At 43.3% G+C, this 18,593-nt stretch overlaps 1 protein-coding gene across 1 annotated transcript in view; it reads left to right on the top strand.

Annotated features, from left to right (window-relative positions):
• Nucleotides 1-4,265: 4,265 nt before the first annotated feature.
• Nucleotides 4,266-18,593, top strand: part of LOC106595728 (integrin alpha-10) — a 49,352-nt gene continuing 35,024 nt past the window's right edge. The window contains exons 1-4 of the mRNA XM_045699045.2: nt 4,266-5,292; nt 12,956-13,067; nt 13,432-13,541; nt 13,684-13,772. Of these exons, the coding sequence (XP_045555001.2) occupies nt 5,241-5,292; nt 12,956-13,067; nt 13,432-13,541; nt 13,684-13,772 (363 nt within the window). The 5' untranslated portion in view covers nt 4,266-5,240. The remainder of the gene's footprint in view (nt 5,293-12,955; nt 13,068-13,431; nt 13,542-13,683; nt 13,773-18,593) is intronic.

Genomic DNA, 18,593 nt, shown 5'->3' with positions numbered 1-18,593 from the left:
AACAGCAGGAGGAGAGAGGGAAAAGCAGGATGAGAGAGGGAACAAAACGAGGAGAAAGGGAACAACAGGAGGGGAGATGGAACAGCAGGAGGAGAGAGGGAACAGCAGGAGAGAGGGAACAGCAGGAGGAGAGAGGGAACAACAGGAGGAGAGAGGGAACAGCAGGAGGAGAGAGGGAACAGCAGGAGGAGAGAGGGAACAGCAGGAGGAGAGAGGGAAAAGCAGGATGAGAGAGGGAACAAAACGAGGAGAAAGGGAACAACAGGAGGGGAAATGGAACAGCAGGAGGAGAGAGGGAACAACAGGAGAGAGGGAACAACAGGAGGAGAGAGGGAAGTTGATCTACCTAACAACTACAGTAGGATGAGGTTGATCTACCTAACAACTACAGTAGGATGAAGTTGATCTACCTAACAACTAAAGTAGGATGATGTTGATCTACCTAACAACTACAGTAGAATGAAGTTGATCTACCTATCAACTAGATTAGGATGAAGTTGATCTACCTAACAACTAAAGTAGGATGATGTTGATCTACCTAACAACTACAGTAGAATGAAGTTGATCTACCTAACAACTACAGTAGGATGATGTTGATCTACCTAACAACTAAAGTAGGATGATGTTGATCTACCTAACAACTAGAGTAGGATAAAGTTGATCTACCTAACAACTATAGTAGGATGAAGTTGATCTACCTAACAACTAGAGTAGGATGAAGTTGGTCTACCTAACAACTAGAGTAGGATGAAGTTGATCTACCAAACAACTACAGTAGGATGAAGTTGATCTACCTAACAACTACAGTAGGATGAAGTTGATTTACCTAACAACTAGAGTAGGATGAAGTTGATCTACCTAACAACTAGAGTAGGATGAAGTTGATCTACCTAACAACTACAGTAGGATGAAGTTGATCTACCTAACAAGTAGGGTAGGATGAAGTTGATCTACCTAACAACTACAGTAGGATGAAGTTGATCTACCTAACAACTAAAGTAGGATGATGTTGATCTACCTAACAACTACAGTAGAATGAAGTTGATCTACCTATCAACTAGATTAGGATGAAGTTGATCTACCTAACAACTAAAGTAGGATGATGTTGATCTACCTAACAACTACAGTAGGATGAAGTTGATCTACCTAACAACTACAGTAGGATGATGTTGATCTACCTAACAACTAAAGTAGGATGATGTTGATCTACAGTCAACAACTACAGTAGGATGAAGTTGATCTACCTAACAACTAAAGTAGGATGATGTTGATCTACCTAACAACTACAGTAGAATGAAGTTGATCTACCTAACAACTAGAGTAGGATGAAGTTGATCTACCTAACAACTAGAGTAGGATGAAGTTGATCTACCTAACAACTAGAGTAGGATTAAGTTGATCTACCTAACAACGAGAGTAGGATGAAGTTGATCTACCTAACAACTACAGTAGGATGAAGTTGATCTACCTAACAACTAGAGTAGGATGAAGTTGATCTACCTAACAACTACAGTAGGATGAAGTTGATCTACCTAACAACTACAGTAGGATGAAGTTGATCTACCTAACAACTACAGTAGAATGAAGTTGATCTACCTAACAACTAGAGTAGGATGAAGTTGATCTACCTAACAACTAGAGTAGGATGAAGTTGATCTACCTAACAACTAGAGTAGGATGAAGTTGATCTACCTAACAACTACAGTAGAATGAAGTTGATCTACCTAACAACTAGAGTAGGATGAAGTTGATCTACCTAACAACTAGAGTAGGATGAAGTTGATCTACCTAACAACTACAGTAGGATGAAGTTGATCTACCTAACAACTAGAGTAGGATGAAGTTGATCTACCTAACAACTAGAGTAGGATTAAGTTGATCTACCTAACAACTAGAGTAGGATGAAGTTGATCTACCTAACAACTACAGTAGGATGAAGTTGATCTACCTAACAACTAGAGTAGGATGAAGTTGATCTACCTAACAACTACAGTAGGATGAAGTTGATCTACCTAACAACTAGAGTAGGATGAAGTTGATCTACCTAACAACTACAGTAGGATGAAGTTGATCTACCTAACAACTACAGTAGGATGAAGTTTATCTACCTAACAACTACAGTAGAATGAAGTTGATCTACCTAACAACTAGAGTAGGATGAAGTTGATCTACCTAACAACTAGAGTAGGATGAAGTTGATCTACCTAACAACTACAGTAGGATGAAGTTGATCTACCTAACAACTACAGTAGGATGAAATTGCACTAAACACAGATTTGTGACCTGCCATATAGTAGAGTTAGGATTTGGGAGGGTAAGCTGATCCTAGACCTGGGAACCACTTGGTTGACAGAGTTAATTTACGAGAAAAAACAAAGATGCTTAGTTACCACCAACCACGCCACAGAAGACACAAACAACAGTAGAAGTTGCCCTTAGGCACAGATGTAGGATCAGCTTACCCTCACCAAATCATATCTTTAGTTATAAGGGGGAAAATGCTAAACTGGCCTTAGACCAGTGTGAGGGCTCAACATTCACTCTAGTCCTAGAATTAGGAACGCTATTAGAGAACAGCGACATCCACTAGTGCAACAGTTGTACTGTCCTATTAAAGGGGCTCTGCCTATGTATGCAACAGTTCCACCTGCAGAGGCCTTCATGTCTTTGTCCGTAGCTGTAAAGGAATACAATTCAATAAAGGAAAAAATTGAATTTCACAAACCATGAGGATCAAGGAATTTGATAAATAGTTGAGTAAAGCACTTTTAAGTGTGATCAGGTGGGTAAAACCTATTCTCAATAGTCTAACGAAGTGGCTAGCTGACCCACAGCATTTGGGAGACTGAATTAGTGATGCACTGGCGCAATCCTGTGGACGTTGAATGAACTACATCCACAACTCTCAACCAGGAGACCAGAGACCACTAGGTGGCCTCAGAGAGCTTTAAAGTGGTCTCTTGTACTGATTCATTATCATCCCGAAGTTGAATGTATTTATGACAGTTAGATGGAGACATACAGACAGAGACACAGTGTGTGTGTGTGTGTGTGTGTGTGTGTGTGTGTGTGTGTGTGTGTGTGTGTGTGTGTGTGTGTGTGTGTGTGTGTGTGTGTGTGTGTGGGGGGGGGGGGAGAGAGAGAGAGAGAGAGAGAGAGAGAGAGAGAGAGAGGCTAGATTGCTATGTGGCCCTAAACAGAGAGTACACAGTGGCAGAATACCTGACTACAGTGACTGACCCTTAAATTAAGAAACTCGTTGACTATGTACAGACACAGTGAGCATAGCCTTGCTATTGAGAAAGGCCGCCGTAGGCAGACCTGGCTCTCAAGAAAAGACAGGCTATGTGCACACTACCCACAAAATGATGTTGAAACTGAGCTGCACTTCCTAACCTCCTGCCAAATGTATGACCATATTAGAGACACATATTTCCCTCAGATTACACAGACCCACAACTAACTATTGTTACAACACTGTATATAGACATAATATGACATTTGAAATGTCTTTATTCTTTTGGAACTTCTGTGAGTGTAATGTTTACTGATGATTTTTTATTGTTTATTTCACTTTTGTTTATTATCTATTTCACTTGTTTTGGCAATGTAAACATATGTTTCCCATGCCAATAAAGCCCTTAAATTGAATTGAGAGAAAGAGACAGAGATATAATTGAGAGAGAAATTGAATTGAGAAAGAGAGAGAGAGAGAGAGAGAGACAGAGATATAATTGAGAGAGATAAAAAGAGAGAGAGACAGAGATATAATTGAGAGACATTTAATTGAGAGAGAGAGAGACAGAGATATAATTGAGAGAGAAATTGAATTGAGAGAGAGACAGATATAATTGAGAGAGAAATGTAATTGAGAGAGAGAGAGAGACAGAGATATAATTGAGAGAGAAATGTAATTGAGAGAGAGAGAGACAGAGATATAATTGAGAGCGAAATTTAATTGAGAGAGAGAGAGAGAGACAGATATAATTGAGAGAGAAATTTAATTGAGAGAGAGAGAGAGACAGATATAATTGAGAGAGAAATGTAATTGAGAGAGAGAGACAGAGATATAATTGAGAGAGAGAGATAAAAAGAGAGAGAGACAGAGATATAATTGAGAGAGAAAGAGACAGCGATATAATTGAGAGAGAGATAAAAAGAGAGAGACAGAGATATAATTGAGAGAGAGAGAGACAGAGATATAATTGAGAGAGAGAGATAAAAAGACAGAGAAAGTCGTTTGGGGTTTTCAAAATGCGAACCAGGCGCGCGCTGAGAGAGAGGGACGCGCGAGGGAAGGAAGGTCTCCTCGCGCTGGAATAAAAGCGCTACTGATTGATGTTCAGGAGTAAAACTCCACTATTCAGAGAGGGATTCAATCGCTATAAATGAGGGAAAACGACGAAAAAGAGGGATATAACCAACCAGAAGTGTGAAAATTGAAACAGAAAAGTTGTCAAGAAAACCCAAACATTGATTTACCTCAAATGGTTTGGTTGAAAGATGAATATGGGCACTTTCTTCGGATACTTTTTGGAGCGTCGAGCCAGGAGGAACATTCAGCAATAGAAAAGTAAACTATTTGACAGATAGTTAGGCCTATGGGTTTTTCTTTATTGGAAGCAATTAAACATGCATTTGTTAATCTGTTACGCATTGGTGAAGGTTTAACTACACTAAATTTGACTTTTCTTCGGGACAGGTGTTGGTTTTGAGCTGGAATCTGTTGTTTAGTTGTTTTTGACTAGTTGTTTAGACATTTGAGGTGTTAGTTGCGCACAGGTTAAGGTAATAATTTATGTCACATATTCAGGCCCAAAAATATTTAGATAGTTTAGGCTACTGTTTGTCAAAAATAAAATAAACCTAGAACAACCTCTGTTTAATTCATTAAAAAGCTGTCAACATATCGTTAAACCTGATAGCGATTACAGCAACAGACCATAACTATAGTCTGTTTTTCCCTCAATAATATGTGAAGCAGGGTTGTCGGAAGCAACACAACACGGTTACATTACAACGCGCCCAAGCAATACCACTGGAACTGTGTTTTTACGGTTTTCACGGTTCCCCGGGGAATACAGCGAGTTGAAAGACGGCGCGTGTGTTCGCGTTGTTATGCCGGAGCACTGAATTTAAACGAACTCTAGAGCACTGAATTTAAACGAACTCTATGGAAATTAAATCCCAAGTCTGGAACAGAAAGAGAGATAACACGAAGCCCTTCCATCCTTTACAACATGGAGCTGCACAAATACCTGCTACTCCTCAAGTTCATAGTTCTCCTCAAAGGTAAGTTTGTAACCAGTGTGAGTTTTCACGTTGTCTATCATCTCAACCTCTCTAGAGCTGTTTTTTTTCTCACGAATACCTTTAACCCTTGACCCCGACCTTGACCCCTTTACAAAGTCACTTCAATGACAGCATTTTGACAGTTTAAATAGCCTATACAAACATGTTCATGAATATTAGGCATTTTCTAGTTCGAGATTCATCAGTGTATTCGTTATCCCAATGGCATTGTAGGACCTACAACCTCTGCAGAGAAGTCTCTGGACCTTTATGGCACAGCCAGCTAATGCACCTACAGTACATCATAGGTCCTAGAACATAAACACTGATCCTGTAAACCAGTTGAAAGACCTCTATAACCACGACAGTGTGCAGGGTCATTCTCTATACTGAGACTTGGCCCAGCTATTTACTGTGTAGGCATACAGCTGTTTCCCTGGTTCCCCCCTGCTGCTGCTCCCCTGTCCAACTGTATGATATGGTCATCAAGTTACCTACTGGAGCTCCCTCAGTGGACTCACTCCTTATCTTCAAACAACCATGAATAATGAATAATGGATTATATTTATACACAATATGGCTTTTCTCTAAGTCTCAAAGCTCAAAGAACTTGAAGTTTAAGTGATTCACCTAAACAACTGCAGGCATCATTCTCTTAAGGTACAAAGGCTGAGGCAGGGATATTTAGAAAGCTCCATGTAGCCTCCCTGTAGGCCTACATCATGTGAGAGGTAATGCCCAGCCACTGTCATGGGGTCTACACCTTTATGGTACAAGAGGTTTTCCACTTTCACCTCTAACCACAGGGTTGCTGGTTCAAACCCCATTTTGACTGCCACCTTAATCACTACATTGGTGGCAGAAGTGGGATTCTGCAGTCTGGCCTTTTTTGCCCTCCTGCAAGGTTTAACTGTACAATATGGTAATTAGCTTACATAGCTTCCTCAATGTGTAGGGCTATCTTCTCTCCTGCTGGTTGCTGGATAACCCCCCCCCCCCCCCCCCCCCCCCTGAATTGCTACACTGGTGCCAGTGGGAGGGTTAGACCTAAATTCTATCAGTAATATCCATCTCTCCAGAATTCACCTAGAAGCTCCAGTTATAGTAATACGGTATTTCCGTCAGACGAACCACACTCATTTTCACGCTTGTTAATGTCGACTACCCCACCTCCCAACCCCTGCATGTTACCTCTACCATAACACACCTCACTCACTGACTCCTGTTAGACGGCAGGAGAGCAGAGAAAATACTATTATAGTTTCACCAGGAATGAGTGTTGACACAGTCGATAAGCAGGGAGTAAATTGCTACGTTACTGTGCAGTGAGTGGCCATGAAAAGAATGAAGATATGGTATTATTAGACAGGGCAGAATCACGGTAATCTATTGCAAGGCATGATACAGTAAAGCTAGACCCTGTAAGATTTCTTGCTGCTATTAGCAACCTCCATCCCACTCTAGTAGAGCATGTTGAGCGCCATGATGATCCTGTTCATAAGTATGTCCACAGTGTATAACACTGTAATAAGTAGGCAGTAGACATCTTACTTAAAGGTGGGGTGTTTAGAAGTAGCTTTTTGGATCTATGTATCCATACACTGAGTGTACAAAACATTAAGAACACCTGCTCTTTCCATGACATATACAGACCAGGTGAATCCAGGTGAAAGCTATGATCCCTTATTGATGTCACTTGTTAAATCCACTTCAATTAGTGTAGATGAAGGGGAGGAGACAGGTTAAATAAGGATTTTTAGGCCTTGAGACAATTGAGACATGGATTGTGTATGGGTGCCATTCAGAGTTTGAATGGGCAAGACAAATATTTAAGTGCCTTTGAACGGGGTATGGTAGTAGGTGCCAGGCGCACCGGTTTGAGTGTCAAGAACTGCAGTGATGCTGGGTTTTTCACACTCAACAGTTTCCTGTGTGTATCAAGAATGTTCCACCACCCAAAGGACATCCAGCCACCTTGACACAACTGTGGGAAGCATTGGAGTCAACATGGGCCAGCATCCCTGTGGAACGCTTTCGACACCTTGTAGAGTCCTTGCCCTGACTTGAGGCTGTTCTTAGGGCAAAAGGGGTGCAACTCAATATTAGGAAGGTGTTCCTAAAGTTTTGTACACTCAGTGTTATTTCTGTATAGGATCCCTGTATGATGTCAAACATGATCTGAGTGAGACCACGTACCAGTCCAACACAACACAACACTGCTGTCTGTTCAGGCCACGTACCAGTCCAGCACAACACAACACTGCTGTCTGTTCAGGCCACGTACCAGTCCAACACAACACAACACTGCTGTCTGTTCAGGCCACGTACCAGTCCAACACAACACAACACTGCTGTCTGTTCAGGCCACGTACCAGTCCAGCACAACACAACACTGCTGTCTGTTCAGGCCACGTACCAGTCCAACACAACACAACACTGCTGTCTGTTCAGGCCACGTACCAGTCCAACACAACACTGCTGTCTGTTCAGGCCACGTACCAGTCCAGCACAACACAACACTGCTGTCTGTTCAGGCCACGTACCAGTCCAACACAACACAACACTGCTGTCTGTTCAGGCCACGTACCAGTCCAGCACAACACAACACTGCTGTCTGTTCAGGCCACGTACCAGTCCAGCACAACACAACACTGCTATCTGTTCAGGCCACGTACCAGTCCAGCACAACACAACACTGCTGTCTGTTCAGGCCACGTACCAGTCCAGCACAACACAACACTGCTGTCTGTTCAGGCCACGTACCAGTCCAGCACAACACAACACTGCTGTCTGTTCAGGCCACGTACCAGTCCAACACAACACAACACTGCTGTCTGTTCAGGCCACGTACCAGTCCAGCACAACACAACACTGCTGTCTGTTCAGGCCATGTACCAGTCCAGCACAACACAACACTGCTGTCTGTTCAGGCCACGTACCAGTCCAACACAACACAACACTGCTGTCTGTTCAGGCCACGTCTCTGTCTCCTCCTGCTGATCCCGAGGAATGAATGAGGAAGGAATGTATTGAAGTCACCGTAGTCGGACGCTGTTTGTGGTTAGCCTGTACTACACTTCATTACCTGTTTGAGACATGCATGTGTGTGTGTGTGTGATGTGTGTGATGTTGATGGTTTGAGCAGGCCTCCCCAGTGTGTTAACCAGGCATACCAGGACTGTTATCTGCTCTGTTATGCTTTACTGAGATGTAGAACACAGGTGTGTGTATGGGGCGATAGCTTGGGAATTCTTTCTCTACTCTCTCTCTCTCCTCTCCTATCCTCTCCCCAGTCGTTCTCCTACACAATCTCTCTTCTCCCAATCTCTCTCTCTCTCCTCTCCTATCCTCTCCCCAGTCGTTCTCCTACACAATCTCTCTTCTCCCAATCTCTCTCTCTCTCTCTCTCTCCTCTCCTATCCTCTTCCCAGTCCTTCTCCTCTTCCCAGTCCTTCTCCTACACAATCTCCCTGTCTCTCTCTTCTCTCTCCTCTACCAATTTCTTCCCAGTCCTTCTCCTACACACTTTCTCTTCTCCCAATGTCTCTTTCTGTTTCTCTCATTGTTTCTCTCTCTTCCCCCCCCCCCCCTCTTACTGTCCATTATATCTCTTTCCTTCTCTGTCTTTCTTTCTCACTCCCACTCTCTTCCACCCCCATACCCCACTAGGGACTGATAGAGATGGGAACAGAACATGATGGAGGTGAGTCAGAGAGCAAGAGAAATGGAGGTGGGGGGGGGGGGGATAGAGTGAGAAGCCTTGTAATTCAATGAATACTAGAGAAACAGAGAGGCAGACACATACTGTGGTCATCATTGCATGGCCTACCAGAGACGACCAAAGTATAAGCCAAGAGGCCACTGCAACAACAAGAGATGAAGAGGAGAGGAGCAGATAAAGAAGTGGACAAAATAAAATGATGGGAGTGAGTAGTAGAAAGATTGGTAGATAGTTTAAAGTAGAAAACGTGTGTGTGAGAGAGAGAGAGAAGCTGTGATAGAGAGACGGTGGTCCATTTGAAATGCCATAAATCAGAGCCACATGTAGTCTCCATACTTAACACACGTCTGTGGTCAGGCTGCCATTCATCTGTAACACACGTAACACTGTACTGTCAACTCCACTGACCTGTCATCCCCGAATACATACATCATTCAGTAGCAGTACACACAAACGCACACACACACACACACACATAGCAGCAAGAGCATCGCGAGCCGATCGTGTGGTTGAACAGAGAGAGGAATCTGAATCTGGACGGGGTTTGGCTGCATAAATGTTTACAGTCAGTTGTTATGACGATCCATGGTCAGACAGGCTGTGGTACAGACCCATATAACCCAGCTGAAAATGAGAGAGGAGCAGGAGAGGAGGAGAGGAGGGTGGTTTGGTGGTGAGGGTGAAGAGCCGGGGAGGGGGTACAGGAGGAAGAGGAGGATGAAAATGGGATGATTTGAGTGGAGAGCGGGGGTTAAGGTGGCGGGGGGGAGGGGGTGGGGAGAGGAGAGAGGGGTGAAGGGGTCTTGATAATGCGACGGACAGTCTTTGAAACATATGAGAGGTGTGTGTGTGTGTGTGTGTGTGTGTGTGTGTGTGTGTGTGTGTGTGTGTGTGTGTGTGTGTGTGTGTGTGTGTGTGTGTGTGTGTGTGTGTGTGTGTGTGTGTGTGTGTGTGTGTGTGTGTGTGTGTGTGTGTGTGTGTGTGAGATGCCCGGCCACAATTAAAGAGAGTTGAAGTGATTAAACAGTAGAGATGTTATGATGTCACATCAATGAAAGAGAGGCGCAGGATCATGGTTACTGTATGGGAGAGGCATGGCTCCTATAATCAAGGAAATTCATCTGGAGGGAGAAAGAGGAGGAGGATGAAGAATAAGATGGAGGGAGCAAGCAGCGAGAAGGAGGAAGAATAGGGGGAAACAGAGAGAAAAAGAGAGTAAACATATCCAGTTACTTCTCACAACCCTGCGGAATTCCCTTCTGTTGGTGGTGTGTGTGTGTGTGTGTGCAAGACTTTGTGTGTTGGTGGTTTTTGGTAGCGTGTTTTGTTCACCAGTCTGCTGGTGAGTTCTGCACTATAAAAAAGTCTAGTTGTTTTATCTAATTATTATGAAGTAACTGGTTCTACAGCCTTTTTAAGTTTAATACACTTTTCGATCAAAGTGTTACCTGAAATTAACATTTGTAGTTGGCACAAACTTAGCTCCAATTTACACAAAAACCTGCGCAAAAATTCAGTCAACTTAAAATGATGTGTTTGTTCATTCAACTAGAAATGATTATTTGGGCATCTTAATTAAGAAGGTCTGTGCAACTGATTACATTTAACATACAATGTTTTAAACTTCCTTGATTACTTTGTGCATGTTCATTTATACAGTAATTCATATTCAACATGTCCTCAACTGGGGGCTGAACTCACAACCTTCTGGTTCACAGCATTCCAATTGTCTTGCTACTCCACCATGTCTGTGTCAGTAATCAATTCATCTGACTATTCTCTCATCATTGATTTGAGTTACTTATTTCAGTAATTTGAGGATTTTCTGTATAGTAGTCTAATGTTGGTGGGCATAGTTCTCATTTTTATGTTTCTCCTTAATCGCTATGATAAGTAAAATCATTTTACTTGAGTACTTTTAACAGAGCTGAGATTTACTTTGAAGTGCAAAGTGTAGCAATACAGATGAACTCAATAATTGACATAGACACGGTGATGTAGCAGGAAGATTTGTGTCCTGTGTCCCAAGAGGTTGAGAGTTCAAAGCCCAGGTGAGGATGTGTTGAATAATAATTACTGTAGAAATTAATATGCACAATGTAATCATGTGTCAAATATGTCAGTTGAAAATATTGTATGTCAAAAGCATTGTTTATGTATGTGTAACTAATTTCAAAGCCAAATAATAATTTCTAGTTGAATGAACATGTGAGGTAAGTTGAGCAAACACATCATTTTAAGTTGACTATATTTTTGTGTACATTTTCAGAAGTTGGAGCTATGTTTTGGCCAACAACTTTTTTTAAGATCAGTTAATTAACACCTTGATTGAAAAGTTGAGTAAACTTAAAAGGGCTGTAGAACCAGTTACTTAAAGATGCACTGTGCAGAAATCGCTCTGCCATTTCCTGGTTGATAAAATTCGAATAGTTCGCCTAATTTCGCTTTGTGACAAAACAAGCAAGTATAGCGTAGAAAATCATTCTACCATCAATAACCAAAAATATTGTATTTTCAGCTGTTTGAAGCTGGTGTACAAAACAAAAGATGTAAAAACGAAACTTAAGAACGGGAAGCATAGAAATAGCGAACATAGAACTACTGCTTTTTAGACTTGCTTACAATGAGAATGACAGATCTATAACTCACATCTATAACTGTTACTTCGGGTCACGTCGGGTCACCCAACAAGTAACATATTGCAGCTATAAGCATTTTTTACAGTGTGTTGGTTAGGCCTGTATGTACCCTATGTTTGGGGTTCTAGCCTGGGTAACTGTTAGGTCTATCTCCATTGTGTTTATATGCATTACAGTTGGGGGTGTTTGCTAAAGTGTTCTGGTGTCTGTGAGTCTATTTTAGTGTGAAGGCACTCCACAGGTCTCCTCTCTTTAAATTACATCATCATAAAGAGTGTAGTGTGGCTTTTATTTTGACAGTTGGCCTGTGTGTTTCCATGTCTGTTTTCTCAGTCACACACCTCCCCTGGGCGAGTCAATGAACTATCCTTCTTCCATTCCTTTGCTTGCTCCGTCGCTCTACCTCTTTCTCTCGTTCTTCTGTACCTCTCTTGCTCTCTCTCTCTCTCTCTCTCTCTCTCTCTCTCTCTCTCTCTCTCTCTCCTCTCTCTCTCTCTCTCTCTGTGTGTGTCTGTATAAAGGGCAGGTTTGTATGGTATAACAGGGAGCTACTTTACTACATAGTTTTTATAACCCACAACCCCTCTCCCTCCTTCCCGCTCTCCCCTTCTCTCCCTCTCCCTTTCCCCCCTAGACTGAACTCCCTTTTTCTTCAAAGGTCGTCTTTGGTCACCCTGTTTATCCTTCTCCCCTCCCCCATCTCAATTCAATTCAATTTAAGGGCTTCATTGGAATGGGAAACATATGTTTACATTGCCAAAGCAATGTAAACTCTCTCACTCCCTCTCTCTTTCACTCTCTTCATTTCCCTCACCCCAACCCCCTCTCTCTAGCTCCCTCTCTCCCCACAACCCCCTTTCTCCTCACATCCCCAGCCCCTTTCTCCTCACATCCCCAGCCCCTTTCTCCTCACATCCCCAGCCCCTTTCTCCTCACATCCCCAGCCCCTTTCTCCTCACAACCCCAGCCCCTCTCTCCTCACAACCCCTTCTCTCCTCACAACCCCTTCTCTCCTCACAACCCCTTCTCTCCTCACAACCCCTTCTCTCCTCACAACCCTCTCTCTCCTCACAACCCCTTCTCTCCTCACAACCCCAGCCCCTCTCTCCTCACAACCCCAGCCCCTCTCTCCTCACAACCCCAGCCCCTCTCTCCTCTCAACCCCAGCCCCTCTCTCCCCACAACCCCCTCCCTCCTTACAACCCCCCTCTCTCCTCTCAACCCCAGCCCCTCTCACCCCACAACCCCCTCTCTCCCCATAACCCCTTTTTATAACCTTCTCTCTGTTGTAATGTTCCCTCAGGGTTGTGTGAGTGTTTCAACATCGATGTTAAGCGGCCTCGTATCTACACTGGTCCAGAGGAGGCCCTGTTTGGTTTCTCTGTGCTACAGCATGACAATGCGGGGGACAAATCGTGAGTACCAACATCTGTATGTGTGTGTTTGTCAAAGGTCGAAAAGGGGGTGCTTATATTTGTCCTGTTTCATTGCATGTACAAGTGGGTAACCTGTATATGTACAGGTTATCCACTTATTGATGGCGACCCTGGAGCGATTAGGGTTCACTGCCTTGCTCAATGGCAGGCTACCTGCCGCCCTCCAGGCTACCTGCCGTCCTCCAGGCTACCTGCCATCCTCCAGGCTACCTGCCGTCCTCCAGGCTACCTGCCGTCCTCCAGGCTACCTGCCGTCCTCCAGGCTATCAATTAGTGTATCTGTAGTAGGATGCATTGATAAAATCCTCTTACCTGATTGGCTGTGTGTGTGATTGTGATGCAGGATGCTGGTTGGTGCTCCTTGGGATGGACCTTCCAATACCAGGAGAGGAGACGTGTACAAATGCATCGTGGGAGAGGAGAGGAGCTCCAACTGCACCAAAACTAACCTAGGTGAGAGACAACCACAGATCTAGGATCAGCTTACCCTCCGCTGATCCTAATCTTAACCATTAGGAGGAGAAACATTAAACTGACCATAGCTCAGCATCTAGGTAATGTCATTAACCATCTCTCTCCTCCCTCTCTGTCTCAGGTGAGAGCACGTTACAGAATGTATCTAGAAACCTGAAGAACTCTCATCTAGGAATGACCCTCAGTCCAGACTCACCTGATGGATTCCTGGTATGTTCTCTGTCCCATTGGCTGACTGGTTGACTGATTGATGAATTGATTGAGTCAGTGGGCTAACATGGTCTTGCGTTTGATCCTGGGTTACATTTGGCTGTAGGAACTGAGTCAGTCCTGGAGGGATGTGGTGGGGGTGAGAGGAGGAGGTGGTGTGTTTGTTTGGTATGGACTTTTCAATGAGTCAGCTGGGGGTGGCCATGTTTAGAAGGAATAAACATTAGATGCCATGTCTGTGTGTGTTCAGAATCGCCCCTCATTATAGGGCAGCTTTTCTTACCATACATTTAAGCACACACACACACACACACACACACACTCTGGGCCACGTTGTCTTAGCAGAGTCTTCTTATCCAGGTATTTCCAGATCTCTATGGTTACAGAGGAATTACTGGGTGGCTGTGCCAGCAAGCAGCCACTCCTGTGTGTGTGTGTGTGTGTGTGTGTGTGTGTGTGTGTGTGTGTGTGTGTGTGTGTGTGTGTCTGCCAGCAGTTTGCAGCTACTCTAGGTGCAGAGTCAAACACAGTTCCCTAATGCCAGGGCCAGACTACCCTGTTTTTGCGCGTGTGTGTATTTTAACCCCTGTGGTAGGGTCTAAAACAGGATCGGAATGCAGCTCCGGCCCTTTGTAATGACAGGCCTACCAAAAGCCATAGCAGCTCTCGCCCTCTTCTCCTTCTTTCCTTTCTCTCATCCCTCTCTCCCATCCCTCCCTGTGTCTGTACTGTAGCTGTGCTGGGGCCTTTGTAATGACAGACTCATGTTTTCTCTTTCCTCCCTCCCTCCTTCACTCCTTTCATTTTTTATTTTGTCTCCTAGTGTTTATGAATGTTGTTCCTTTTATCCTAGCTCTCCTCTCTCCCCACACTCCTCCTTTCCCTTCCTCTCTCTTTGGTTTTAAAGCCAAATAAATAGTATGCTTTGAAGACATCAATATTGTTATGTGACTGTTCTGCCTCACCTCATTCACTACAATTGGGATTAAATGGCTTTATTGGTCTGCTGCGTTCCAGCTCTGCTACAATACTCATGAAAACTGCCAACTGCTGGGGAAGGGCTACAAACTTTTTGTGGACAACTTTTACACAAGCCCTACCCTGTTTGCAGACCTGAGGAAGCGGGATGTGTGGGCTTGTGGCACCATTCGGACCAACAGAGTGGGCTTTCCGAAAACCAAGGTGAATGACATGCCTAAGTGTGCTGAGCGGGGTACCATGAGATGGATTCGCCAAGATGGCCTGCTCTTTGTGAAGTGGATGGATACCAGAGAGGTGGTCATGTGCTCCAGTATCCACAAGTCCTTCAGTGGAGATCATGTCGTCAGGCGTGTGAAGGACGCTACTGGGGCATGGACCACCAAAAATGTCCCCATTCCTGCAGCTATCAAGGACTACAACAAGGGCATGGGAGGTGTGGACCTGTCAGATGCGCTGATAGGCTACTACAATGTTCTCCACAAGACCATGAAATGGTACAAGACATTTTTCTATCGTTTCATTGACATTGCTGTGGTGAATTCCTTCATCCTTCAGAAGGAAATGGCTAAGAGCTGTGGAAAGACCCCCATCTCACAGCTAGCCTTCCGAGAGCTGCTCATCCAGGAGCTTGCTTGCTACAGCAAGTCCACTGCAGCACCTTCTGTCCCCTCTACCTCTGTCCCTTCTGCTCCTTCAACCAGTGGTGTTCACCTGCCCAAATTCATCTCTGCAGGCATGAATGTGACTCAGGGCAAAAAGGGCACAGGAAATGCCCCATCACCTGCACCACCTGCTCAGTAACCCTATGCTTTACAGCAGAAAGAGACTGCTATGGGCCATGGCACCAGCAGCACAATATTGTGTAGAGGACTGAGGGTCTTCACAATATTGTACATTATACATTGAATGTGTGTAAATAGTTACCCTTGTTAGTTATAACTTTTTCAAATTTTCATATTTTAAATTTTTTTGGTCATTTTTTTGTGTGTTAGAATATAATTTTAGTATTTTGTATATAGTTATTTACATCAAAATGTATCACTGTACCAATTCGGCCACTTGGGTACATTTGGGCAACTTGTGTGGGACACCTGGGTGACTACATGCTCAATGTCATGTAGCTCACTCATTCCTGAAGATATCTGTCTGAAACTTTTCTCAAATACTGTTGCCCTCTTATATTCTGCATTGACATTATCCCCAGCATCATATCTGAATGTTTGGCTGTTCTTGTTCAGTTGAAAGATGATGCAACAACAATAAAAAACAGAAAACGTATGTTTATTTCCTTGTATTTTCTTCTACCAGATCTATTGTGTTATATTCTCCTACATTCAATTCACATTTCCACAAACTTCAGCATTTCGTTTCAAATGATACCAAGAAAATGCATATCCTTGCTTCTGGGCCTGAGCTACAGACAGTTAGATTAGGGTATGTCTTCAGGCGGAAATTGAGAGAAGGTGGGGGTTATCCCAAAGAAGTTAAAGTAATGTCTGTGAGTATAACAGAACTGAAATGGAAGGCGAAACCCTGAGGACAAACCACCCCCCCCAAAAAAAATGTTGGGGAAAAATTTGCCAGAAATTGTAGTTTTTCTAGGTGGCTCCCATTTTGGCTGTAGTGTTTCAAAGCGCGTGAATGAGAGCGCATTCTTTGGTATTTTTCTCCGGTAAAGACAATAACGATTCTCCATCTTAAATGTATTTGCGTATTAGGGTACCTAAGGTTTGATTATAAACGTTGATTGACTTGTTTGGATAAGTTTATTGGTAACGTTTGAGATTCATTTTGTATGCATTTTGAAGGAGGGAAACCAAGTGGATTATTGACTGAAGCGCGCCAGCTAAACTGAGTTTTTATGGATATAAAAAAGGACTTTATCGAACAAAAGGACCATTTGTAATGTAACTGGGACCTTTGGAGTGCCAACAGTAGAAGATCCTCAAAGGTAAGGCATATATTATATCGCTATTTCTGACTTTCGTGTCGCAACTCCCTGGTTGAAAATTATTTGTTATGCATTTGTGTGCTGGGCGCTGTCCTCAGATAATCACATGGTTTGCTTTCGCCGTAAAGCCTTTTTGAAATCTGACATGGCGGCTGGATTAACAACAAGTTAAGCTTTATTGTGATGTATTGCACTTGTGATTTCATGAAAGTTTAATATTTATAGTAATTTAATTTGAATTTGGCGCTCTGCAATTTCACCGGAAGTTAGCTAGCGTCCCACTAATCCGCAAGAAATTAAGTTTGGGTCAGCCACAGTGGTCAGTTATTCTGCCACTGTGTACTCTCTGTTTAGGACCAAATAGCATTCTAGTTTGCTCAGTTTTTTTGTTGATTCTTTCCAATGTATCAAGTAATTATCTTTTTGTTTTCTCATGATTTGGTTTGGTCTAATTGTGTTGCTGTCCTGGGGCTCTGTGGGGTCTGTTTGTGTTTGTGAACAGAGCCCTAGGACCATCTTGCTTAGGGGATTCTTCTCCATGTACATCTCTTTGTAGGGGGTGGCTTTGCAATCAAAGGTTTGGGAATCACTTCCTTTTAGGTGGTTGTAGAATTTAACAGCTAATTTCTTATTGGGTATCGGTGTAATTTTTCCTAGAAGGTCAGCATCCCAGAGTCGCCTCTTCACTGTTGATGTTGAGACTGGTGTTTTCTGGGTACTATTTAAGGAAGCTGCCAGTTGAGGTCTTGTGAGGCATCTGTTTCTCAAACTAGACACTCTAATGTACTTGTCCTCTTGCTCAGTTGTGTACTGGGGCCTCCCACTCCTCTTTCTATTCTGGTTAGAGCCAGTTTGCGCTGTTCTGTGAAGGGAGTAGTACACAGCGTTGTACGAGATCTTCAGTTTCTTGGCAATTTATCACATGGAATAGCCATCATTTCACAGAACAAGAATAGACTGACGAGTTTCAGAAGACAAGTCTTTGTTTCTGGCCATTTTGAGCCTATAATCAAACCCACAAATGCTGATGCTCCAGATACTCAACCAGTCTAAAGAAGGACAGTTTTATTGCTTCTTTAATCAGGACAACAGTTTTCAGCTGTTCTAACATAATTGCAAAAGGGTTTTCTAATGATCAATTAGCCTTTTAAAATGATAAACTTGCATTAGCTAACACAACGTCCCATTGGAACACAGGAGTGATGGTTGCTGATAATGGGCCTATGTAGATATTCCATAAAAAATCTGCCATTTACAGCTACAGAAGTTATTTACAACATTAACAATGTCTACACTGTATTTCGGATCAATTTGATGATATTTTAATGGACCAAAAAATTGCTTTTCTTTCAAAAACAATGACATTTCTAAGTGACCCCAAACTTTTGAACGGTAGTGTATGTTGAAGAGGGTGGGGCTCAAGCTGCATCCCTGTCTCACCCCATGGCCCTGTGGAAAGAAATGTGTGTGTTTACGCCAATTTTAGCAGCACGGTTAATGTTTGTGTACATGGATTTTATAATGTCGGATGTTTTTCCCCCAAAACAGCATTTCATCAATTTGTATAGCAGACCCTCATGCCGAATTGAGTCAAAAGCTTTTTTGAAATCAACTAAGCATGAGAAGACTTTGCCTTTGTTTGTTTGACAATTAGGGTGTGCAGGGTGAATACGTGTCCCCCCCCCCCTCTCTCTGTTTCCCACCCTCTTTCTCTATCTGGGTCTGACTCTCCTCCACTCAGTCTGCTGGTGTTTATTGGTGTGTTCAGTAGCAGACCTGACCAACAGCCCAGTGGGGAAGTCAACTCTGTCCTTGTCTTGTGCCTCTCACTCTCACCAATAAATCAGTGTTAGCTAGGACCATATGACACTTGTGTACGTTATGTTACC

This window comes from Salmo salar, chromosome 02, assembly GCF_965601325.2.
Source record: "Salmo salar chromosome 02, fSalSal1, whole genome shotgun sequence".
Lineage (NCBI taxonomy): Eukaryota > Metazoa > Chordata > Actinopteri > Salmoniformes > Salmonidae > Salmo > Salmo salar.
The sequence above is the reverse complement of the archived record's forward strand: the minus strand, read 5'-3'. Positions and strand labels throughout refer to the sequence as shown.